Raw genomic sequence first — 26,634 nt, forward strand, 5'->3', positions numbered from 1 at the left:
TGAATGGCAGTTATTAGCTTTTTGTTTTGGTCTTTAACATGCATTAAAGCACAGTCATAGCTTTCTATATTTCACATACCAGGAAAGTGGTGCGCAAAGAGTTTAAGGTCATAATTTTTTTTTAAGGTTTAAGTAATGGAACATCTGGAATTTAGCATTCCCTGGCTTTCTATAAGCATATTTTTAATGGATCTTCTTTATCATAACAGAAAGACTGCATTTGATCTTCACAGAAAAAAAATATTAAATTAAAAATACTTAATAATCTACAACCATAATGAAAATAGGTAATAAGAGTATAAAATGAATGAATGCCAAAAAAATAAAATGCTAAAAACACAAAAAGACTGAAGAAAAAATAAACACCAACACATATGCTTTATAAAAACTTTAATTTTCATAATTTCATTTGGAAAACCCTAGTCACAATATAGTTTAATATTAATCCATCTAAATTTTGAGAACAGATAGAGAAATAAATCAATACTGTGGAGGCTTTTAAAAATATTTCACTAAAGTAAGCAGAGATCTGTACAATGGCAAACAAATGTTTTGGTGGAAAACAGGAGTGCATACATGTATACAGTGTAGTGTTTTAATAACTAAACTGGCTCTGTTATTTTTTTTTTTTAATTTTAAACTCTGCTCCAAAGTATCCTTTCTGTATTTAGAAAAAATTTTACAAATCTAAATCTAATTCATTTGTAATAAATCAGATTCTCACTCAGTCCTATCTGTAGTCTTCTTCAGAAAAAAAGACAAAGTATAAAAAAGATCAACTTATGTTAACTAAGCCTAAATACAAATTCCTCTTAAAATATACCTCGTTCGGCAAAAATTTAGTTCAAAAACATGGGAGAAAATATCTTTCATTCTGTGGAATAAAATTTCTATTATAAAGGAAAATTAGCACTTGTTTGAGGCAGGGAATGCAGGAACAAGTTAGAACCTGCTACTCCACATGACTAGAAGAAAAAATACATTGCATAACTAATTTAAGGGCTTTCCTAACTAACCAAAAAATGGTCATCTAACAGTGCTAAAAAAAAGAAATTTCTCATCTTGAACTACTTACTTTTTTGGCAAAACAAAGAATTGTTTTTAGATATTAGGCTTTTAAATACAGTATATTTTTTCACTGAGCAAAACTTAAGTTAACTTCTAATAAGCAAATCAGCACAGGATTTCTTCTAAATGCTTTACCAAAGTAAATTAATTTTTTTTTTTACAATGCCAGAGTAAACAGAGGAACAATATGGCATGTCTCTAGATACTGACCAGTGCAACTGTAACACAATTAAAATAAGTGTATTTGGGAAGCTTAAAAAATGTGAATCCAACAGGAGAAGGCAAGTTTCACTTCTTTCATGATTCTTTAAAGGAAAAGTTATTTTAATATCCAATGTGTAGCATGTTAAGGAATTGTGAATTGAATTTTTTCTACATTAATTTAAGGCATGAATGTTTGACAATTTTAAAGAGTGTTTCAAAAAGAATGTCAAACGTCAGGGAAAGATAATAATATGCTTTTTAAAAAAACTGATTAATGGATCAATAAAACAAAATTTAAAATTTTCTCAACAATTTTTCTCCCCAATATTCATACATTTCATACTCATGTCATCTGGCATAATCTAGTAAAAGGAAATGCCAATGTCAAGACTTTTAGATAATTTCTTAATACCAATAATCAATACTTTTCTTTAACAAAAGAAAAAAAACCTAATTTTAAGATTTTACAGTGTTATTTTCATCAAACACTTTTCAGTAAAAACAAAATGCAGTGTTCTTTTTATAACACAATGGAAAAAAAAAATCAAAATATTTACAGCACAGGATGCTTATACAAAAAGTATCTGAACTTTTGCATTCTGTCATTAAAAAAAGTTCTGAAAATATCTGGCACATAGCCAGAACACTGAGTCTGTACAAGTCATCATCTCTTTAATGTCAAATAGTGCTTTATGAGAAAAAATTCTCAAGTTTTCAAAGGAATGTTCATTAAATTAAAGATAAAGGGATAGTTTGGGGTTAGGAAACCCATGGCTCTGAGGCAAAAACTATTTTATAACGGACCACATTCATCAACACAGTGACTATCTCCTGATAACTTTCAGTTTGTATTTGTTGAGAACCAAAAATTCCAGAGGAAAAAACTATTGAACTACCGCCATTAAAGTATTCATTCGAATGTAAACAAGATCACAAAGGAAGGGAGGTCTAAATGACCACAATTAAATGTGTAGCACTGCAGATGGTCATAACAACCACCATCTTCGGAACAACCACGGAGTTCTGCAGAAGACAGATTAAAATCGAGTCATGTGCAGAAAAAGGACTGAGTTATATATGAAAGCTAGTGGAGTGTGCCTCTGCCCTATGCTGAACAGTGATATCGGTCCCTGATAAATATTTATTTAATATTTATTGTTAAATATTAAATAAATATTGAACAAATATTTAAAAGCAAAGTACATCTTATTCTCCATTTTTAAGTTAGCATTTCCAGAAGGACAAAAATCCATATGAGCTTTTCAAATTTCATTTGAAATTCAGGGCCACCTTTAAATAAAATTTATAAAAACACAAAAACAAAAAGACACAGGCACTGCCTAGATGAGTGTCTCCAACCGTACAAAGGGCTTATTGAGCCAGCCCTTGCTAGCAATTTACTGAGATTAAGACAGTTGTTTGGGGATGTACTGCAAACATTTGGAGGCATGCTATTTGGCTACTATGCTCGTGAGTGGTCCCAGTGCTGTACAGGAAGCATGTAGTGCAGTGCTCAGCAGATATTGCTTTACTGGTCAAGGTGCCCATTTACTCAATGGTGTGAAGAGTGAACACTTACAGCACATGTGCCACAAGTACTGGACTTAAAATACATCAAGCAAATTCTATAAATGCTTCACGAACCGCAAATCCATATTAAGAAGAACAATATCAAACAATGGCAAACTCCAGATAATAATGAACTTGGCCCATCGGTGCCCACAAGCCCCCAAAGTATAACCTTAAAACACCACTGTTACAGTGAATTCAGTAGTCTTGAAAGTTTTACACCTGAGTAGCTCAAAATTTTCCCTTCTGAATTTTAAACAAGTGCAAAGAGGTTTTCATCCCAAGAAATTGCATAAGTTCAGGATCTTGACTCAAAATCAAACATAGTATGAACTGGAGGTAGCATAAATTTCTAAACTAATATAAAAAAGCAAAGTTATTTCAAACTATTTTGGAAGAATTATTGAATTATTTAAAATCTTGAAAAGTAGGCTTCTTTCTACCTTGATTCTGAAATCTCTTTATTCTCTTCCCCCCTTTTACTAAAAGAATACTGCTGGGTCCAGGCCCCCTTCGGGCCTGTGGCATCGACCGCGATATCAATGAGAGCATCAGGAGTCAACCACCTCAGGAAAATGAGGAAGAGGAAGTTCAGCACGGCCAATAAAGCGAAGGTGCAGCCGGTCACGGGGCCGCAGTGAGAGATGAGCCTGTTCAGCCGCTTGTCCATGGGTAACACGGTTTCCCTGGATACTCTGTCATATACCTAGAAAGAGTAAAAGGAGCCTCCGAGTTAGGGGGCACTTGCCTTTCCAGGAACTCTGTACAGAGATACACGGATGCTTAATGCTCGTCTGCTCTGAGGAGCCCCTGCTCCAAGCAGAGGACACTGGGTCACTAGTCGCTAGTGCCCAACAATACCTAAGAAAGGTGGTGGCACCTCCACCAGGCAGGGGTGGAATTCTGGCACAGGGCCCCGATCCGTCCTGTTTTGCCATTGCTTCGCATTGTCTCTGACCAGATAAAAAGTCTCTACTGTGACGCTACTTTGCAGTGTCATCCACAGGACGGTGCCACCCCATGCTGGGCAGGACACAGAGGGAACAACAGAACACAGACGCGAGGCAGACTCAACTGAACAGCAGAGCTGGCCTACGGTTAGCTTTCTAGCGCACTTCTGCATCCCAAGTTGAGGAAGAAGCATTAAGAAAAGATTTCTCCCCCTAACCACAGAAAGAACGAGGTAAATGTAAGCTGCGACTAGACAGAAAGCTGAGGGCATTTCTTTTTAGGCAGAATAAAGTAATGAGGATAATGCATGAGCTTTATACAACTGCAGGATATACTCTATAGTCATATTTTCTAGCATGGAGCAGCTTCCTCTTTCTGACTACATAAAAAGAGTGATTTTTAATTATTAAATAGTTAAAATTCTTATGAAGAAAATATAAATAACAATTTTTTTAAACATAAGTGCCAGAGAGCACAGTTGCTTTGTCCTTCGGTTGAGTTTTCTCTATTTTCCCCATAACGACCTTATTTCTGTTGACTGGGTCAGACCCTTATCGCTGCTGGCCTAGGTCACTGCCCCCGCCTCACTGGGCCTCACCCTTCTACTTTCTCCCCTCCCTTTCCAAACCATGCTCCACTTTGTTGCCACTGATACTTCTAAAGCCAAGATGTGACCATGTCACACCTTACCCCTCCTCTTCTAAAATCCACAGCTCCATTTTACCTCTAGGATAAAACATGAAATGTTCAGCCTGGCATTTAAAATTGTCCACAATCAGCTTCTCGCCTACATTTCCATTCTTATATTATTTCTCTTTATAAACTCTCTATTCCAGCCAAAATGGCCTACCAACTCTTCCCCATAGGCTACATTCCATCTTCGGTCACACAACTCTGCCCAGACAGTTCTCCACATCCATAACACACTCTAACCAAACTTGACCTCATAAGACTTCCTCGCTTCTTTTAAGGCACAGCTGGTACTAAGATGTTTCCTAATACTCTGAATTAACATTCTTTTCCTCTTAAAATTATTTTGTACATACTTTATAATTAATTATATATGTCTACATTCTTGCTAAACTCTCTCCTTGAACCCAGGAGACTGGAAACTCCATGAAAACAGGGACTGTTTCCTTTGCTGTTTTTTAATCCCCAGCAGGTTCTTTGCATCAAATAGGTTCTTAAATAGTTGTTAAATTATTGACTGTTGTAATGATCTAATTGTCTCTCTGCTTCAACTCTCCCATTCTCTAATCAATCTTCCAAACTGCTCTTAAAATAATCTCTCTCTTCCTCGATACTCTCCTCTCTACACATTTTCAGGATACCACTCTTTCCTGGTTTCCTTCTTCCCTATCTGATGGTTCCTTCTCTGTCTCCTCTGATGGAGCCTCCAGGTCATGCACCCCAGTGAGGTGTCTCTCCGGGTTTACCTCTGGGTCTTCCTCTCTTCTCCCTCTATACCACTTTTCTTGATCTCATTAGCTCCTATGGAGTTAATTACCACCACTATGGTGATTCTCAAATCTACCTATCCTGTCTCAATTTCTCAGCTCACATCCAAGTTCCCATCTCCAAAAGCCTTTCAGACATTTTGTACTGGATGTCCAGTAGCAATCTTAAAAGTTGGGGCAGTTAGGTGGTGCAGTGAATAGAGGCCCCAGCCCTGAAGTCAGAAGGACCTGAGTTCAAATATGGTCTCAGACACTCGACACTTAACTAGCTGTGTGACCCTGGGCAAGTCACTTAACCCCAACTGCCTTGCCTTCTCCCCTCCAAAAAAAAAAAAAAGAAAAAGAAGAAAGAATTCTTAAAGTCAGTATGTTCAAAACAATTCATTCTCTATCCTCCCCTTAAATCTTCCATTTCCCACCTGCCCCCTTCTCTACTGCTACAGAGGCCAACACTATGTTCCCCTTTCCCCAGGCTTGCAACCTAGGAGTCATCCTGTATTTCTCAAGGCCTGTCGATTTCACTTTTTATTTTTAATCTCTTTTTTCCCCAACTAAATGTAAAAAATTTTAATATTCGTTTTATAGTTATGGATTATATTTCCTCCCTCTCTCCTTCCCCTTCCCTCTCCTTGAGAAGGCAAGAAATTTGATATAGATTATACATGTGAAGTCATACAAAACATATTTCCATATTAGCCAAATGTCACAAAAGGAAACAGACCAAAATAAACAAACAACAAAAAATTCAGACTCCATTAGTTCTTTCTCTGCAGGTGGACAGCATTTTTTTCATCCTAAGTCTTTTAGAACTGTCTTGGATCATTGAACTGCTCAGAATGGCTACACCAGGAGTGAAGAAACTGCAGCCTGGAGATCACATGTGGCCCTCTAGGTCCTCAAGTGCAGCCCTTTGACTGAATCCAAATTTCACAGAACAAACCCCCTTAAAAAAAGATCTGTTGTGTAAAACTTGGACTCAGTCAAAAGGCTGCACCCAAGGACCTAGAAGGTCACATGTGGCCCTCTAGGTCCTCAAGTGCAGCCCTTTGACTGAATCCAAATTTCACACAACAAACCCCCTTAAAAAAAGATCTGTTGTGTAAAACTTGGACTCAGTCAAAAGGCTGCACCCAAGGACCTAGAAGGTCACATGTGGCCTTGAGGCCTCGGGTTCCCCCCTCCTGAGCTATACAATTTACAATTAATCATAGTACAATATTGCTGTTACTGTGCGTAATGTTCTCCTGGCTCTGCTCGCTTCATTTTGCATCAGTTCACATAAGACTTCCCAGGTTTTTCTGAAACTATCCTGCTCATTATGTCTTACAGCACAACAGTATTCCATCACAATCATGTACTGCAACTTGTTCAGTCATTCCCTAATTGAAGGGACTCCTCTCAATTTCCAATTCTCTGCCACCACTAAAAGAGCTGCTAGAAATATTTTTGTACATAACAAAGTCTTTTGCTTTGTCTTTAAACTCTTTGGGATACAGACCTAGTAATGGTCTGAATAAAATTAATAAATAAAATAGCTGGGTAAAAGAGCATGCACAGCATGACTGCGCTTTGGGTGGCTACACACTGCTCCCCAGAATGGCTGGATCAGCTCACAACTCTACCAACAGTGGAATAATGTCTTAATTTTCCGACATCCCCTCCAACACTTGTCCTTTCCCTTTTCTCTCATATTAGCCAATCTGATAGGTACTTCACAGTTGTTTTAATTTGCATTTCTCTAATCAATAATGAATTAGAGCATTTTTTCATATGGTCATAGATAGCTTTGATTTCTTCTTCTGAAAACTGCCTGTTCATATACTTTGACCATTTATCAATTGGGGAATGCCTCATAATCTTATAAATTAGACTCAGTTCTCTATATATTTGAGAGATGAGGCCTTTTCCAGAGAAACTTACTGCAAAAAAAAAAAATATTCCCTCAGTCTTGCCCTTTCCTTGGCTGCAATGGTTTTGTTTGTGAAAAACTTTTTAATTAAATCAAAATGGGCCATTTTACATCCCGTAATGTTCTCTCTCTCTTGTTTGGTCACAAATTCTTCCCTTATTCACAGGTCTGATGGGTAAAATTTTCCATCCTTCCCTTATATCACCCTTTAGGTCTAAACTGTATACCCATTTTGACCTTATCTCGGTATACAACATAAGATATTGCTCTATAACTTGATTCTGCCAAATTGCCTTAGTTTTCCTAGCAATTTTTGTCAAATGTTGAGTTCTTACTCCAAAAGTTTGGATCTTTGGGTTTACCACACACTATGTTTACCAGTTTCTACTACATATTATGGTGTACCTAAATCTATTCCATTGACCCACCACTCCATACATCTTAGCCAGTACCAGATTGTTTTGATGATTACCACTTTATAATACAGTCTGAGATCTGGTACTGCTAGGCTGTCTTCACTCACGATTCTCTTGATATTCTTGACCTTTTGTTCTTCCAAAAGAATTCTGTAACTATTTTTTTCTAGCTCTAACAAATAATTTTTGATAGTTTGGTATGGCACCAAATTAGTAAATTAATTTATTCACCATTTTTATCACTATATTGGCTCAGCTTACTCATGGGCAAGTAATATTTCTCCCAATGTTTAGATCTGACTTTATATGCGCTAAAAGTTTTTTGTAATTGTGTTCATATAGTTCGTGGGTTTGTCTTATCAAGTAGACTCTCAAGTATTTTACAGAGTTTGTATTTATTATAATTGGAATTTCTCTATCTCTTCCTGCTGGGCTTCGTTAGTAATATGTAGAAATGCTAATGATTTATGTGGGCTTATTTTATACCCTGCAACTGTGCTTAAGTTGTTAATTATTTCAACTCCTTTTTCAGCTGATTCTCTAGGATTCTCTAAGTATACCATCACATTGTAAAGAGTGTTAATTCTGTTTCTTCATTGTCTATTCTAATTCCTTCAATTTCTTTTTCTTCTTATTGCTATAGCTAGCATTTCTAGTACAATATTAAATAATGGAGATAATGGGGATCCTTGCTTCACCTCTCATTTTTTGGGATGCTTCTAGCTTACCCTCATTACAGATAATACTGATTATTTTAAATAGATACTATATAAGGAAAACTCCATTTATTACTATGCTTTTCAGTGTTTTTAATAGGAATGAGTGTTGTAGTTTCTCAAAAGGTTTTTTCTGCCTCTACTGAGATAATCATGTGATTTTTGCTGTTTTGTTTTTGATATGGTCAATCTGCTGATGGTTTTCCTAATACCGAACCAACGCTGCACTGCTGGGTATAAATCCTACTTAGTCATAACATATGAACTTTGGGACATATTGTTGTATCCTCGCTGGCATTTTATTTAATATTTTTGGCATCTATGTTCATTAGAGAAACAGGCCTACAGATTTTTTTCTCTGTTTTTGCCCTTCCTGATTTAGATATCAGCACCATATTTGTGCTGTAAAAAGAATCTAGGAGGACTCCTTCTTTGCCTATTTTTCTAAATAGTTTATTACAGTATTGGCATTACTTGTTCTTTAAATATTTGGTAGAATTCATTTGTAAATCCATCTGGCCCTGGGGGATTCTCTTAGGGAGCTTATTTATGGCTTATTCAATTTCTTTTTCTGAGGATGATTTTAAATTTTCTGTTTCCTCTTCTGGGCAATTGACATTTTTGTAAATATTAACCCATTTCACTTAGATTGTTGAATTTACTGGCATATAATTGGGCAAAATAGCACCTAATGATTGCTTTTAATTTCCTCTTTTACTGGTGGTAAATTCATCCTTTTCATTTTTGAAACTGGTAATTTGGTTTTCTTTTTTTTTTTAATCAAATTAACCAATGGTTTATTTATTTTACTGTTGTTGTTTTGTTTTGTTTTTTGTTTTTTCATAAAACTAGCTCCTAATTATTAGTGCAACAGTTTCCTTACTTTCAATTTCATTAATCTCTCTGATTTTCAGGATTTTTAATCTGGTGCTTAACTGGGCGTTTTTAACTTTGTTTTCCCTAGTTTTTTCATCTGCATGTCTAATTTATTGGTCCTCCCTTTCTCTATTTCTGATGTAAGCATTTAGAGATACAAATTTTCCCTGTACTGCTTTGGCTGCATCTCATAAATTTTGGTATTCTGTCTCACTGTCATTCTCTTTAGTGATTTTTTTTTTCACTATTTCTTTGACCCACTCATTCTTTAAGACAATTTAACTTTCCAATTAATTTTTAATCTATGTTTACACGTCCTTTACTGAATGTAATTTTTACTGCATTATGGTACATTTAGTATTTCTGTTTTTATGTCTTTGATGATGAGGTTTCAATTTCACCTTAGCAATAGCTGCTGAATATGCCCATCTCTCCTGACACGGCCACCGCTCTAGTGCCCTTATCACCTCATGCCTAGATTACTGCAAGAACCTTTTGGTGGGTCTGACTCCCTCAATTCTCTTCCCGCTCCAATCCATCTTCCATTCAGCCACTAACCTGATTTTTCTAAAGCACAGGTGTGATCACGTCACTGTCCTCTACACTCCTCATCCACAAGCTCCAGCAGCTGCCAATGCTTTGTTTGACAGCCCTTCATAAGGCAGCCCCTCCTACCTCTCCAGTCTTCTTACGCCTTGCTCCCCACGACATAGTCTTTGATCAGTGACACAGGCCATCTGACTACTTCAGCATCTCTCATTTCATCCATCTCTCAGTTCTGGGCAAGTCTTCTTGCCCAGAAAAGCTGTTCCTCATGCCTGAAATGCTCTCCCTTCTCTCCACTCCAACTACTGAAATTCCTGGCTTCCTTTAAGTAGGAACTTAAAACCCTTTTACTGGAAGCCTTCCCGAACCCCTCTTAATTTAGTAACTTCTCTCTTTTAATTATTTCCTATTTATCCTATATACAACTTGCTTTCGATATATTTATTTGTATAATGTATTCTCCATTAGATTATAAACTCCTTGAGGGTAAAGATTGTTTTTTGACTCTTTTTATATCCCCAGCATTTATTACAGAAGCTGGCACAAAGTGGGCATTTAATAAATGTTTAAGGATTAATTGATTTATTTCTAAAGCACAGGTAAGAATATGTACACTCTTGCTCAAAATACATTAACAGATCCTTGTTTCCTGCAGGATAATCTACAATCTGGTTCCAACCTTATTTCATCTATCTCCTTCACACATTCTATTTTCCAACCAATCTAGAATTTCTTACCAAAGTTGAAATTCCATCTCTTGCATCCATAAATGCATACATTTCTTATGCCTGAAAAGTATTCCTCATCCCTGACTTTCAGAATCCTTATTTCCCCTCAAATTTCATACCTCTTCTATGAAGTCTTTCCTGATCTCCAGTACTGTCCTCTACCTTAAATTTCATTGTAGTATTTTGGGGGGTACATTCCAACCTGAACTAAACTCTCTAAGACACCAACTTTTGTTTTTCTTTGTAATCATAGTGCGTAGCTTAAAAATGTTCAGTTTCTGACTTAAATTACATAAATACAAGATTTCTACATGGAAAAAGCATATTATAGTTACCAGATTAAGTTGTATCATAAAGCTGCTAATAGATTTAAGCATAGTATTATGCGTATTTGAAAAAGATTTTAAACTATGGCCTTCAAGTAATGGTAATCAGTGCAAAAGTCAGCCTGGGTCTTCTCGATGCATAAGTAGGAGTACCACATGTAGATTTTAGAAACATAGGAACAAATGCTGACTCCAATGGTCACTAAGCCCTATGACTACGATTAAGTCAGTAGCCAGTCTCTGAGTCTCTGGATTCTCATTTGCAAAATGAGAATAATTACATATGTACTACCTACCTCACAAGGTTTCTATTAAAAGGCTATTTTTGTAAGCTTTAGCTATATTTAAAATACAGCATGTTATGATGATCTTGAATGCCAGAGGATCTTTAAGATCTCTCCCAATTCTAAAATTCCATGATTCAACTACAAGTTTTTCTTAACAAACCTTAAGAAAGTCCAATAACCTAAAAGCCCCTTATTTCATACAGATTACATTTTATGAAATATGAAACAACCATTACTAGATGTCACATAAGCAGCTATAGATTTTTAATTTCCATACTAAATTGGAGCAAGTGGAGACCCGTGAACGATCCAAGTTTAGTCATCTGCTGATGTCTCTAGACATTTCTTAGTCATTTTAGGATATGTACATACCTTTTCAGTTCTCTCTGCAACATTCCTCCAGGTGTAGAATGTCTTTACTCTGTTATGAATATTTTCTGGATCTGGCAATGTTCCTGACTTCAGCTGAGAAATAGCTTTTTCTATTCCATTACACAAAGATTTTACTGATGGTTCACATAAAATTATAAGATTATCTGGCAGTACCTCAGGAATTCCACCAACCCTGGTACTCACAACCTGTGAAAGGCAAGAAAACAATGCAAGTTTATCATAATAAACATCTTCTAGAAACAGATACATTGAAAGAAAACCAAGTATTGAACAACATAGCAAATTCTTAACCACACACAAAAAACGAAAAACAAAGCAAAACAAATTGTTCGGATTTTCTTATACCTGTAAACCACAACTTGCTGCTTCCACAATTGCCATGCAGAAAGCCTCGGTAAGAGAAGTGTTCAGAAAGATGTGCCCCTGCACAAGGACATCTCTTACATCCTGGTGCTCCAAGGCTCCCAGAAGGCGCACCCTAAAAGTTAAAGAAAGATGCAGGGAGGGGGTGACCATGCACAGCGACGGGGTGTAACTGATGGCCTGCAAGGTTTTCCACAAGTTACACTTAACTTCTTCCCCATTTTGATTTTTTAAATATTGGAAAAATAGCCAAAATCTAAAACATCTTTGCACCGTTTATTATGCTGACCATACATTTTCTACCCTTGGAAAGTAAAAGGGAAAATATAAATATTTTAAACTACTAATTTCTTTAATCCTGTTTTTTCCTAATTAAAATATTAAGGCTAGCTTGGCAATGGGATTCTAAGATGTCAATGCAAACTTTTCTAACCAATTATTGAATTTCTATCATTCCCAAATTTATAAATTAAATTGGCATAAGGAAAAAACCCATACACAAGTGGTGATCCGTTAAAAAAAATTTTCAGGGTGGCTAGGTGGCCCAGTGAATAGAGCCCTGGAGTCAGAAGGACCTGAGTTCAAATCCAGCATCAGGCACTTAACACTTACTAGCCGTGTGACCTTGGGCAAGTCACTTAACCTCAAATGCCCCTCCAAAAACAAAAAGCAAAAAAAAAATTTTTTCTTCTTATAGATGAATTTAATTCAATATAAATGCAATTCTAAGATGTCTTGAAACAAACTACCACTGGGAAAGGCAATAAAACTAATATACTGCTTTCTAGCTAAATCTATAAAACTCTAGTATTCTTACACAGAGAATAAAGAACTATTTGATACCTGTCATGTAGTTGGTATCTTTCCCGAACTTCTTCCAAAATGATTCTCTTTGGCCCCTCTCCTCCAACTATGAAATTTAAATCTGGATATTTCTGACAGAGTTTAGGTATTATCCCACTAAGCAAATCAATCCCTAAGAACATGAGATTAAAAAAAAATAGTTATGAGAGGTTCATTTTCGGAGAGAAAAACCCTTTTATGCATCTTATTCAACCCTTCACATACAGGGTGTTGTCCTCTAGGAATCCAGAGAAACAAAGGTACGCTTTTTGCCCAACTCCTGGAAGAGCAGTACTGCTCACCAATCCAAGGGCTCACAAACGATCACAAGTCTTTAAATTCTGAAAACTACTTACAAAGATTCTTTATGACGTTAAAGCGTTAGTGAAGTGGATAGGGCTGTTCAGACCCAAAGTCCTTAATTCCAACTCCATCTGATACATACCTGTTGTTACTCTGGATATATCACTTACTGTCTTAGCAGAGGTGTCAAACACAGTGTGGAATGAACCAGATTAAAAAGTAATTGAGGAATATTTAACAAAATATATGGCCTACTAGGTAGGGCTCTTAGGTATAGTTTAGTGGCCTGTGTTTGTATCGGAGTCTGACACCACTGCGCTAGGGAACTGTCAATGATTCTAAGTTATAGAGAACATGCCAGCCTTCTGTACTGGTGGAAGGAATTTCTTCATGAAGAGTTACCTGAACCAGTTAAAGCATAGGATAGGAATCCCTATCCTTAATCTATTATTTATCTCTGCAAGTCCAAATGCACTCCCTCCTGATACATGTGAACTTACTACTCCCTCAGTCAGATTTTTCCTCAAGTTTAAGGCTCTACTCCATCAAAATTAATATACTAACATGTCGAGAAGTAACAAAGCAACAAAAACTACTTCTGATTGCTACTACTTTAGAATGGCCATGTGATGGTGTGAAATATGAAGTAACATAAGCACATCCTCTACGATAGCCTTGATCAAGCTCATCTGTCAGTAAGATTAAAACAGTATGCAAATCAAACTACTCAAGATCACTATAATGTCCTCTAGGAAACTGGTGACCAGCCCAATTCAGTCCTGTTTCCCCTTCTAGGTCTTTGTTCTTCACTTGGGTTTAGAGCATATAAAATTAGTTCCATTTGTTTTAAATCTAACAGCAAAGTTTGTTTAAGTACAACATAGGCTGAGATAAGGTAACCTTAACTTTTATCATTTTTTGCCTTAATGTAGCATTTTTTATTTCTATATCCAATATAAATATTATGAGAACCTATCTTAAAACAAATATTCATAACCAAAGAAAGAACAATAAGCAATATTTACAAGTTCCCTGAAGATCAAGATTATTTCATTTTTGTCTGTTACTCTCATCCCTAGGCAAAGCGGCTCATGGGCACAATATTGCACAGGCCTGTTTTACATCCTCTACATTTTTTCATTGGCCACCTGAAATCCTTTGCTGGATAATTTCCAGGACAATTAAATGTTAGCAGGTGACCAAAAGTTAGGCAAAAAGGCATATGGTAGATTTAAGAAGGTTGTAATATGTTACCAATGAAAATCAATGTTGATTTGCCTGAAGTAAGTGGTATTCAAAAAGCTATCATGATATAAAAATATGCACAGATAGAAAAGTAGATCAGTCAGTCATGTATCAAGAATGAAGAACTAAAGATGGAGAGCCTAAAAGCTGTACTAATATTCATGAAGTATTAAAAGAACCATATGAAAGTCTCTACCAAGTTAGACAGATTTCTCTATAGATACATGGAAAGACATGCAGAATTGTACAGTACGAAGATTTACATGTAATAAAATAGTCTGTAAATGAAAACATATTCAGCAATCTGACTAAAAACAAAATACACCTTTTAAAAAATTGTGTCTTTCTTTAAGTTCATCAAATTTCTAATGGTCACGCTCACACAAAACAGGCCAGGGAAAAAATTGACAGACTCAAATTCATTTTAAGTTCATGTCTCAGTTTCCCCCCCCCTCAATTTGTTTCCCTAAAAAGTGGATGTGAATCAGAAGACATGTGGCTTCCTAACTGGTCAAGTGCCATGAGATTCTGATTAATATGAAGGCAGATTCAAGAGATGTGAAGGTCAGACAATACATCTTTGACCTGGCCTACCTAGCTTCATTACGCTACAGAAAGTCTGCCTCTCAGGACGGTTCCTCTTTGTCATTCACTGAGGCAATTTATTTTTTCTAAATAGTCAATAGGGAAAAATCAGCTGGTCCCAGCTGCCCATCCCCTTAACTTTCAGATCCACAGTGTTACCTGTTATAATGCCTGTTAGCTCCTGAAGGAGAGGGCCTATCTCAGCTACAGGTGCTACTTTACTACCTACTTGGGGCTTAATAAATCCACTTTCATTCATTTGGTCATTTACAAAATTCTCCAGATAACTTCTCTGGTGGATATATGAATATTAATTCTCAGCAGGTTGCTTATGTTGAAAAGGAGGGTAATTTTAACTAGATCATGACCTCCACTCAGCTGTCAATCTGACGATGTTTTTAAAGCACAGATCTAACCGTATCATATGTCAATTTAATCTAGATGGTTCCCTATTGCCTTCAAGATCAAATATAGTCTCCTGTTTGGCATTCGAAGCCCTTCACAGACTGCCCCCTCCTGCTTTCCCAATTTTCCTCCACAGACTCTGCTATTTCTGGCAGGCAATGATATTCCATCTCCAAATACGAGGCACTTTCACTGGCTACCCTCCATTTTTTCCAAGAAGCTATTTCTAATCCCCCTAAATGCTAATCCGTTTGTTGATTATCTCCAGTTAATCCACTCTATCATCAGTACCTGTAAGCTCCCGAAAGCTGGGACCTGTCTTTTACCTTTCTTTGCAACCCCAGCACTGGCAGCCTCTAGCACAGAGTAAGCACTTAATAAGTATTTGTGGATTGTTGATTGCTGTCACTCCTGTGGCCAGTTAGCTCACACTGGGTTAATACCTTCAGGATGATCAGGACCTGGGAGCTGTGCTCCTTGCAGGCCACTTAGCTACTCTCTGTTCTATGATCATATGCTCTCCTCACGTCACACAAGCATCCTATTGTTCAAAGAGAACTGGTAAGAGTATAAACGAATCAGAGCAAAGCTACTGCTACTATGGGGGAAAACCAAGAACTAAAAGCACCTATCTTACTTGGGGCGTGTCAATATAAAAACAAAAAAAGAATAAACCGGTAAGGAATCCACTCCTGTCAGGTAAAGAGCACGGCTCACTGACGATCCCTAGTCACCTTACCTGATCTTTCAACCTTGCTGAACTTTGCCATAAGAGCTTCAAAGCCCAGGCTCAAACCCAGCTGTTTGCATGTCATCACAAATACCACCAAAACTTGGTTTTTTCTAAAGGAGGGATTTTATGTATCTCCTACTCATCTAGGGCTAGGGAGGAACTGATCCCCTCTTGCTTTAACTTCAACTGAGAAAAAGGTTAGATTCTTCAGAGCTTTACTAAATAACTAGGAGAAAAGTAAAAAAAAAAAAAAGACATTATACAATTGGTATGTTTACAGTATCTAGAAATCTTCATTTCTACTCTACATCTCACATCTACAACCACAAATTTTAAAGAAAAATTAAAAAAAAAAAACAAGCAGCCTCATTGTAAAAAAGACTTTACCCTAGCATGTAGGCCCACGTGTTCCTTGGGTTTTCAGATAGCCCTGCATTGAATCTGCAGACACATCCTTTCCTTGGTGGTCTCTACAGATGATCTCACAGCTCTGTTCTCATCCACATGCTCTCTCTATGTCCCTCAGCTGCCTCTGATGTTCTACACCGCACGCAACTCAACTTCACCTTGTTGCATATGTGCCAGTGTCTGTAAAGAAGCCTAGGACAGAACTCGACCTGACCCTGACCAAGTTTTTCTTCTCAAATCACTGGCAGATTAATCTAAGACGAGACAGAATCTGAGGCTAAAGAACACTGATGCATTTGCCCATATGGATTATCTTTTGATGACTCATGTTGAGGAGAAGGTCTCTCAGAATCTAATCTTGTAGTTTCACAATACACATAACTTAAACATACAGTATTAATGACAATAATTTTCACTGACAGCAATGCTTTGTTCTTATATTTCTCATACTTTAACCTTACAAAATACACATACTGCAAAGACAAGCTGTGTCTCAAATGTTATTCAAATAGTATTGGCATAGTTATAATTATCAAATTCAGAGTTAACCTATGTTAACTATGGTATTTTTAAAAAAATATTTTCAGAACATTTTTTTTTAAATAAACATTCACCCTCAATCTCAAATAACCATGTAACTTTCTCCATTGGATTTATAAATTATTAAGTCCTCCCATTACTATTTAAATCAACTGCAAGCTCTATGGAGGATTTATGGAGAGACATGGACTAAAACCAAATTGTATAATAAAACATGGAAGGGTTATGATCTGTCCCAATTAAGGAGATGTTCAACTTATGAGATCATGGATGTACCCAAAGTATGGAAATACATAAGCACATATGAAAACAATTAAAAAGCAAAATAATTGATATTAAATAGCCTACAACAGATACTTCTCCGTGAAATGCAGTTTTAGTTTACTCTTTCATTCATTACCTTTTCTGTAAACAAGTCTGCTGATAACAACAATAGTTATTACACTATCATCCCTTCTAAATGGGTCTGGAGTGAAGTCAGTAGGATCTACAGCATTGGGAATGACCGACACTATTTCAGGATTCAGTGCTGCTCTTAGAACAGTGTTTTCCTTGCTAGTATAAGAGACACAAATTATATGATTTGTATCACAAAGCGATACAGTTAAAAGTTTGTTTGTAAGCACCGAGCTGACATCAGCAAATCCAAAAAGAGAATGGTCTGTGAAGACTGTCTGTAAGCCCATTGTCTTGGCGTGGAAGAGTGCATCATGGGCCATGGCAGAAAAAGAACTATGTGAATGGATTATGGTGACTCTCTCCCGAACAAATATGTACCTGAGCAGAGGCAGACTGTGAAAGAGGGTTGTTGCTGTAGACTGATTGTACATTACTTTTAGCGGTAAATAATATACTTTGAGGCCACTGGTAAGGTATCGAATACCTTTTCTGTTTCCATAAGCATGGGTGACAATTATGACTTTGTGTCCTCTTTCAATCAGACACTGAGATAGCTGGTATATGTGGCTTTCCACTCCTCCCATATTTGGATAAAAAAAATCAGACACCATGCAGATGTTATGTGTTTCAGTTCTAAGCAGCTGATTGATTCCACGGTCAATATGAGAGGGTTTGGATGTTACAGGCTGTCCATGCCCATTTGCTCTTCTATATGCCATATTAAGATGAGGTTTAGTCATCAGTCCTCACAGCACTCCACTGAGACAGATGCCATTTGTTCCCTGGAAAAGGAAATTAAAAAAGGAAATCTCAGCAAAATGCATTTCAATTGCCACTCCTATATATATATATATATATATATATATATGTGTGTGTGTGTGTGTGTATGTGTGTGTACATGTATACATATGCACATATGTATAGGTGTGTGTATTCTATTTATTTATAAAGATATATCATAAATGGTGCTATATTTATTACTTAGTTACCTTTTTCCTAGCAATGAAAAAGCATATATATCATAAGCCTAAGTGGCAGATAATGACTAGTGGTTCATATAGTTCAGCATAATGCTACTAGACATAAGAGGTAAGTACCTAAAAATAAAAACATGACAAATTATGAAGTGCCGTGATAGAGTACGATAAAGTCAATTCTTGACAGGGCAGTTGGTGACATAGTGGACAGAGAGCCTGGCCTGGAGTTAGGAAAACTCCTCTTCCTGAGTTGAAATCTGACCTCCGGTACTTCTTAGCTTTGTGACCTTGGCTGAGTCAACTAACCCTGTTTGCCTCAGTTCGTAATCTGTAAAATGAACTGGAGAAGGAAATGGCAAACAGTCCAGTATTTTTACCAAGAAAACCCCAAATAGGGTCATCGAGAGTGGGGCACACCGAACAACTCCAGGTCCCTTAGTATAAACAGTAATTTTAAAAATGTATTTCATCTATACCTTTTTCTTACTTCTCTATGTTTAACTTTATTAAAAATATTTTAAATTGTCATCCATTTTAGCACTTTTCTTCCTAAATTTTGAGTTCCAAATTTCCACCCGCAAGCCGTATATCAATTATTCGTGTGAAATCACGCAAAACGCATTTCCAAGAAGAAAAAGAGAGCACACTGCTCCTCGGCGGGCACTCAGAGTTCGGCTCCCTCCGCAGAGGCGGCCCGCACTTCGTCCATCCAGGGCCCTCGGCGGTGTCTTAGATCGCTGTGGTTGTCACGCTAACACTAGCGTGATGACTGATTATCGGACATAACTCGATGATTGATGATGATCAATACATCTACATCTCTATCTGTAATTCAAAGATCACGGAAGTCTTCCATTACAGCACTGCTCTGACACTCCGGGCACAGCGGCTCCGTCACGCTCACGAGTGGCCCCGACCCACAGCACAGAGCCCATCCCCCAGCGTGACGCGCCCCGCTCCCTGCTCGAACTTCGGCAGCAGCGCCCACTCTCTTCCAGAAGGGCGTCCCCACCCTTGGGCACACGCACTGGGCTCCACAGGCGGCAGCCTCGGCAGCGCACCCACGCAGTCTGACCGGCCCGGGGGCGGCCCTCGCCAAGCCCCTGCCTCCGCTACCGCCACGCCGCCTCTCCCTCTACTAGGCGGTGAAGCGGCATCCTCGTCCCCGTGGCACAGATGGAGAAAGTCGGGAGACCGGCCCCAGCGTCCCACGCAGGGATTCTTAACTCCCAACCTGCTGCCCGTTCGGATAAAACGCCCTCCCGGGGCTCCCCCCGGAAATAAAAACAGGGCGACCACCTGCCTGAGCGACGTCGGCGCGGGACGGACGGGGGGTCTAAGTGACGTCGGCGCGGGACGGACGGGGGCGGGGGGGGGGGGAGTCTATGGTGACCTCCAGTCCCTCAACGACTTCCCCGGAGAAGACGCCCCAGCAGAGCGCCGGGCAGGCACGGCCGGGCGAGGCGCTGCGCGCGCGGGGTCACACTAAGCCCCCTGCCGTCGGGGGCTCCCGGGGTAAGGAAGGTGAAAGGGGCCCAGGGTCTTCTCCCAGGCTCAGGAAAGCCCCTGGAGAAGGCAGCGCCGCGGGGCGCCCGCTGGCCCGGGCTCCACGAGGGGAGCTCCAGAGCCTCCCCGCGCCCACTTCCGGGCCGCCCTCGGGGCCGGGCTGCATCGCCTCCCCGGGCCGCCCTCCCTCCCCCTGCCCCCCCAATCCCGGATTCGGCCGGAAGCCGCCGGGTACCTCCAGGCGGAGGGGTAGGAGGGAGAAGACGGCGGCCGACGGACACTTACTCCACGAGTGCCGCTGCAGAGAAACGTCCGGCCCTCCCACGGCCGCCTCCATGGCTCCGCCCACCTCCCTGGAAGGCGGGCAACCGCGGCTTCCGGGACCCGAGCGCCCTCGCCCCGCCCCGCCCCGCCAGAAACCAATCCTCACGCGGCCTTTGGGTCACGCGACTCCCGGGCCGCCCCCTCGGAGCGCGCAGGGTGATGACGTCACGGCGTGCTTCCGCCGCTGCGACGCCCGCTCTCTTCCAGCCACCATAAAGGTAAGTTAATCCACTACGAGAGTTGAATGAATCCTTCTTAAGCCAAAGCCGCATTGTCCGTGGCTTGGAAATCTCTCTAGTCTCCAGGAGACCATCCCTGACTTCTCCTAATACTTATTCTAGGTCTCCTCCTGCCTGGAGCCAGACTACAATCCCAGAGTGCCATGCGGGTATTCTTGGTGTTCTCTGGGAACTGTAGTTCGGGATCTGCCGCGGCCGGTTGACGCTTGTAGAAAACTACCACTCCCGGCGTTCCCCGCGCCCTAAGTCCCGCCCTTCCAGGCGTAACCCCGCCTCCCTGGAGCGTTGCCTAGTTACCGAGGGGCGGCGGTAGTTTGGTGGTTCAGTCCCAAGCAGCCGCCGGTCTTTTTAGGGCGAGCTTGGGGAGCGCCGGTCACACAGACCGAGGCGTAGGAGATGAGTAAACCCAGGGTGTCCTGGGTCCGCAGTCGTCTCTAAATAAATCATGCCGATACGGACATACCAGGCATTGTCAAGGGAAGCGCTTCGGTCTTGGAAGCCCACGCGGGCCGGTGTCCGATGGGCATCTGCTGCCACGAGCGGCCTCCGCGATGCCGGCGTGGGAGCGCCGGGAAGGAGGAGCCGGTCTGCAGCTGCGGCTCCTCAGTGCGCAAAACCACCGGGCATTTACGGAGCGGCAGGGGGTGAGCCCTGCCCGACGCCCAAAGCGTGAAGGACGATCTTTATTTTGTGTCACCCGACAAACTTAAGGGACAGGGGCGCTTCTGTAGGCACAGCAGAACACTCAGACAGCATAGTATTTAACGTTCTGTCACGCAGCTGGCTTCTGTGTCTTATTTTCCCCTGAAGACCCTTCCCAAAGTCCCGCTACCTCTCTCATCCTTGTCGCTTCCTCTGATGTAATCATCACTTGTTTGTTCTTTGAGCCTCAGTCCCCCAGGCTTTAAAAGGTTTTAAATATTTAGCCTCCAGTTAAATTTTAGTCCTTTTTTAGAAAGAATTCTTTGTTGATTGTAATTTTTATTTAATTGTACACAGTAAAGAGTGTGCCCTATATTTCCTACCTTTGTTTATGAAGCTTCTATTAAGGGTTCTTTTTGAGGTCCCATGTTTTCAGAGACACTGCACCCAGAGTATGCAAGAGGACCTGAATGTGTCAAGGAGGGATTCTCCTAGCCCATTCCCCACCCCACCACCACGCCTATGGCATAATTTGTTTTTGCACCATAGCTGGATTTCCTGTGCGGCCTTTGGAAGCCAGGCAGATGCCAGCCAGTCTGTCAGGCTGGGGAAAATGGCTGTACAGCTGGGGTCCTTTGCAGATAAGCAGACCTTCCTACCTTCATAGTCCAGCAGTTCCCAAGGGAAAAGAACTTGGCTTTCCCCACTTCCTTGCTCCTCCCCTTCAGGAGGGGTTACTGTACCTTTCCCCTCCCTTGCCATGCCCCTTCCTGCTTTCTCCTCCTCTGTTTGTCGTGCTCTCATAAATATGCAAACTTTTATAAGGACTGTGATCTGAGTTACACATACATGTTCATTTCTCCTGTAATAAGCCTAGTTTTCACATAAGTCTTCTTATGTTGTGATTGCCTATTGACACTTCTATGGCCCTAATATGGTGCAGATAGGTGACATATTGGATAGAGTGACTAACTTAGAGTCAGGAAGACTCAACTTCTTTAGTTCAAATCTGGCCTCAGACTCTCACATAACCCTGTTTGCCTCAGTTCTTCATCTGTAAAACAAGAAGGAAATGGCAAAACATTCCAGTATGTTTTCTAAGAAAACCCCAAATGGGATCATAAAGAATCAGACCCTACTGAAGCAACTGAACAAGTGGCCTGATATACAGTAAGTTTTTATAAAGGTTCTAAACTAAGTTAAGAAAGACGTAAATGTCTTTTTAATCCACTAAGTAATTGATAGATGTCTATCATACTTTATTTTTATAAAATTCTATCAGGTTCAAAACTTTTTTTAAAAAAATCATCTTTTTGTTAGTTTTTTTTTTCTTTTTTGTTTAGGTCTGAAAGCGGTTCATTAAGATCTCCAACTATTATAATTTTACTGTCTTTTTCTCCCTATGATTTATTAAATTTTCCTGTAAGTACTTAGATGCTATGTCATTTGGTGCATATAGATTAAGCACTGGTATTGCTACGGTGCCTTTAAACACAATGCAGCTTCCCTGTTTATTTCTTCCTTTTCCCATCTTTATTGTAGTTTTATATGATCCTGATTCTGATTCTTTTGTACTTGAAGTCTTTATTTCTGGCCAAACTTTTTCTTTGACCTGGACACTTTGCATTTGGACTATCACATTCCTGGGAGTTCTCATTTTGGGATTTCTTTCAGAAGATCTTTGGTGGGTTCTTTATATTTTCACTTTACTCTCTGGTTCTAAAATTCTGTGCAGTTTTCATTAAATTACTTCTTGGTATCCAAACTTTTTGGGGAGGTATAGGAGTAGGAATCAGCTGAACAATAACAGCATGGAAGGCCATGACTTTTAGAAAATTTGATGATTCTTCAAGTACCTCTGCTTGACCAGTTTTGATATCAGCTGTTTTGATCTTATTTATATTTCCACACAGTCTCTACTATCTTTTCAGTTATTTGTTTTGTTCCAGGACTTCTTGGTTTCTCAAAGAGTCATTGATTTCAAATTGGTTCAATTAAATTTCATGAAGTCTGTTGTACTTGGTAGATGGGAGGAGTGTCCTCTTTAAAGAGGGCCTCTTTAACACGTTTTTCCTTAAAAGATATTGAAACCATCTTTAAGGCTTAGTTCAGGGACAAAAGTCCTGGGCTTGGTGTAACTTCCTGGTGGCCTAAGTATAAAAATCAGCAGGATTTGGACCACGGTATATCAAGGACAAAAGAAAGGCAAGAAAATTACATAAAACTGAATTAGTGCTATATACATGCTGAACAGCCAGTCCCTTTTTGTTAACTGTCAGAATTTTACAAAGCTTTCATTTTGTTCCAGTCTTCATCTTGAGAGGCCAAACTACCATAAGTGAAGCTCGGCCTGTGAAGCTTGGGTTGGGTTTACCACTTTTTGTTCTAAGCCACTTATCCACTTGATGTATCTTCTCTCCAGAGATCTCATTTATAATTTAATCTTTTAACTCTTGTTTCATTTCTTCTAGGCACACTTGTAGACCTTGTGGCTGAGCATTTTTTTCTCTGAAACTTTACTTGTAGTTGTGGAGTTTGTTTCTTCTTCTGGCTTAGACTTTCAAGTATCTCTGGGACAATAATAGTTCTGTATTATGGTTAATGTTTTCTTCTGTTTACTCATCTCTCTCAATTTCTGAATTAGGGCTTTGTGGCAGGGCCAGGCTCTGTCTTCTGCATTCTTTCCTAGGGTGGTTGACCATGTTTAATCCTGATGTCAATTACCTGGTCTCCTGCCACTTAATCCTAATTCTGGTGCTTCTTTACTTAGGATGTTCATGGATTCCAGGTGCCCCAAGATCATATTGGTTCAGAGTTCTGAATCTTCAGCTATTTTTGGTGTGTCTTAGGGCAGAGTGCTGTGGACTTCAAAAATTCATTGAATGTTCTGTCTGAGCACTGCCATCCCAGTCTCGATGCAGCTTCGGACCCACATTTTGATTGTAATGGTAATAGGTATTTGAAGATTTTCTCTTCCCTTTGTAAGCAAACAGGTACTTAGCACCTTCAAGTTCATGATTGTATCAAGTATTAAGATCCAGAACTTGTGAACCTTACAGTGGGAGGAAGTTGCTGATGTAGCAGGAAAGGGCAGAAATAGGGAGGAGCTAATACTATATATAAGGAAAAACCCAAGCAATGAGCCAGAATTCTGAGAGAAGGAGAACTGCTAGGATTCTGAGAACTGCTACAGAATGGAGAACAGAACTTCTGGTGGCAGAACAGAGAACTAAGAACTAAGAACTGAATTGAGAACTGAGAAATGAGAAGAGAGGAGAACTGGGAGGAAGCAAGACTGTGAAGCACTGTCTGTTTTGCTGTTACTTTGTCAGATTCATCTGTCAATAGAGGACTTTGCTGTTCTTACAGAAACCCTGGGACCTTACTGCTGGTTCAGAAGCCCTGAAAGAGGATTTTCTTGTTGTGTGTTTACAGAAATCCTGGAGGAGGGTCTTACTGATGCTTTCAGAGGTCCTGGTAATATACTGATGATTTATGTTTATTCCTCAGACCTTGTTGTTGGGTCTATGTTGATTTCACAGGCAGAAAGTGAATTGATGAGAATGCCGGAAATGTGTATGAATGTTATTGTGGCTTTGTTAAGCTTTGTCTTCCTTGGAACAGAAACTGTGAAGGACTTGAGATGGACTAGACACTGTGAGCTTCAGTATGGAACAGGAACTACACAAGAATCTGGACAAGGACCTGAGAACTGTCTGCCTTTGAACTCAGATGACAGTTGGATAGATTTGGGCAGGAGCTGGGACCATGGAAGAGGAACTACCGTGTTTCCCCGATAATAAGACACTGTCTTATTAATTTTTTTTGGACAGAAAAACACCAGAGGGCTTATTTTCAGGGGAGGGCTTATTTTAATGAACATTGACAGCAATTTTAATAAACAGGTAAATGTGAACAAAAAAATGTACCTTTATTCAATAAGCAAATCACTGGGGAAGAACAGGATGATGCCTTCACTGCTGCAGCTCTGATTGGATGCAGCTCGGAGCGAGGCGTGCGTTTCACCCGGGGCGGGGGATGGTGCATACAGAGGGTATCGTAATGTAGCATGTAGCGCAGGGGATCACCTTCACTACAGTAGCAATCTCAATAGGGCTTATTTTCGGGGGAGGGCTTATTTTAGAGGAATCTTACACAGTAAGGGGAGGGCTTATTTTCGGGATAGCTCTTATTATCGGGAAAACATGGTATGGATACTAAGAGCCTTCCTCGAGTCAAGATGAAAAGACTTCTCCTTGGGTATTTAATGCAAACTGAGAAGATCGTGACTTACTGTGCCCTAGGGGTAGGTAGAGAACTTTGACCTTTACATTTAGATGACTGAATTAAGGACTTCTCAAATTAAGAAGAAAGAAGACTTTTTGATTGAAGAGATTAAGTCAATGTGACCTAGGGGTGAAGAACTTTGACCTTTATACTTTGTGATTAAATTAAGGACTTACTAAATGATTGAGTTACTAAATGAATGTACTTTGTTTAAAACTATATGACCACTTTGGTGAAAACTATGTGGCCATTTTAGTGATAAGTTGTTATGCCATAACACTGTGAATGTTATACTTTGATTTCTGTGAATGTTTTCTCTTAGTTTGTTACTGAATAAATAGAGAATTCACTATACTGTGGAATCAGAACCTTGAAGCTGTTCCCAGCAGCAGTTCTCTGGAAAGCTGCTCATGCTTAGCTTTACACTGATTCAAGGTTTCTGACTTCCTTATAGCTTCCTCATCCAAGCCTTCCATTCTTCCTCTCTCCAGGTAGAAATTGCTGCTGGTTTAAGGTGTTCCTGGAACATCTCAAGACTTCCATTGGGAATTTTCAGCATACATTTCTGGGCTTTATTTTTTGGCATATTTTTTTTTTCTGGAGAATGACAACAAAAAGAACAATATCTAATTTTCTTAACTTTTGCCCCTGAAGGCTTACCCATATTTATCTTATTTGATTTCAAAGATTAAAATCCAGATCTGGATGGGCTAGTATGTATTATCTTTGGTCCAAAACAGATCCTGTTCTCCCCCTGGGGTAGAGTTCTATTATTCCTCCTGTGAATGACCTTAGGAACTCATGTTAGTTTATAGGCTAAAACTAGATTTGAATCTATTGTAGAACAGAGCCAGAGATTTAATATTCACCCCAAAACTACTGAAAAGGAACCATATTTTGGCTTTATGTCACATTTGTTGTTGTTTAGTTATTTTCAGTCCTTTCTGATTATTTGTGAACCTATTTTGAGGTTTTTGTGACTCTATTTGGGGTTTTCTTAGTAAAGATACTGGAGTGGTTTGCCATTTCCTTCTCCAACTCATTTTATAGATGAGGAAACTGAGGCAAACAGAGTTAAATGACTTGCCCAGAGTCACAGCTAGAAGTGTCTGATGTCAAATTTAAACTCAGAAGGACAAGTCTTCCTGACTCCAGGCCCAGCACTCTATCCACTGTGCCACCTAGGTAACCTTATGTTAGAGACAGTCTCCATAATGCACTATAATGTTGAAGACTTGCCTTCTTAGGAATAGACAGAACCTACAAGGAAGAGAACCTTTTTAGTTGAGTTTCGCTTGTCATTCCGGGCCAGACATGAACATTGCTTTCCTGGTATTATTTCTCTCTTTGTTCTACAGGCTAGCAATGTTAAATAGAGCCTTCCATAAC

At 39.5% G+C, this 26,634-nt stretch overlaps 1 protein-coding gene and 1 long non-coding RNA gene across 5 annotated transcripts in view; one reads left to right on the forward strand and one right to left on the reverse strand.

The window, feature by feature from the left end:
• Window positions 1-375: 375 nt before the first annotated feature.
• On the reverse strand, window positions 376-20,166 carry PIGA (phosphatidylinositol glycan anchor biosynthesis class A). The gene is made up of 6 exons (XM_069100657.1): window positions 20,039-20,166; window positions 17,272-18,052; window positions 12,653-12,785; window positions 11,792-11,924; window positions 11,426-11,632; window positions 376-3,547 (listed from the first exon to the last, which is right to left on the reverse strand). The coding sequence occupies exons 2-6, from the start codon at window positions 18,008-18,010 to the stop codon at window positions 3,281-3,283; spliced, it is 1,479 nt and encodes a 492-aa protein (XP_068956758.1). The 5' UTR covers window positions 18,011-18,052; window positions 20,039-20,166; the 3' UTR covers window positions 376-3,280.
• Window positions 20,167-20,186: 20 nt separating this feature from the next.
• LOC138171229 (uncharacterized) overlaps window positions 20,187-26,634 on the forward strand; it is a 139,089-nt gene continuing 132,641 nt past the window's right edge. For 3 of the 4 annotated variants that reach the window (XR_011170830.1, XR_011170832.1, XR_011170829.1), the window contains exon 1: window positions 20,187-20,295. This is a non-coding gene — a long non-coding RNA (uncharacterized lncRNA). The remainder of the gene's footprint in view (window positions 20,296-26,634) is intronic. The other variant, XR_011170831.1, reaches the window with a different exon arrangement.

The sequence above is a fragment of the Petaurus breviceps genome, unplaced genomic scaffold (assembly GCF_028583685.1).
Source record: "Petaurus breviceps papuanus isolate PSGF00001 unplaced genomic scaffold, PetGlider_PUasm1.0 419, whole genome shotgun sequence".
Lineage (NCBI taxonomy): Eukaryota > Metazoa > Chordata > Mammalia > Diprotodontia > Petauridae > Petaurus > Petaurus breviceps.

Excerpts from the sequence above, each read along its gene's own strand:
- PIGA (XM_069100657.1), bottom strand. The coding sequence starts at position 18,010 with ATGACTAAACCTCATCTTAATATGGCATATAGAAGAGCAAATGGGCAT. Across the intron at positions 12,786-17,271 it reads CAGACTTGTTTACAGAAAAG|GGATTGATTTGCTTAGTGGG; the intron begins GTAATGAATGAA and ends TCATGTTCTTAG. Across the intron at positions 11,925-12,652 it reads AGATACCAACTACATGACAG|GGTGCGCCTTCTGGGAGCCT; the intron begins GTATCAAATAGT and ends TTTAACTTTTAG.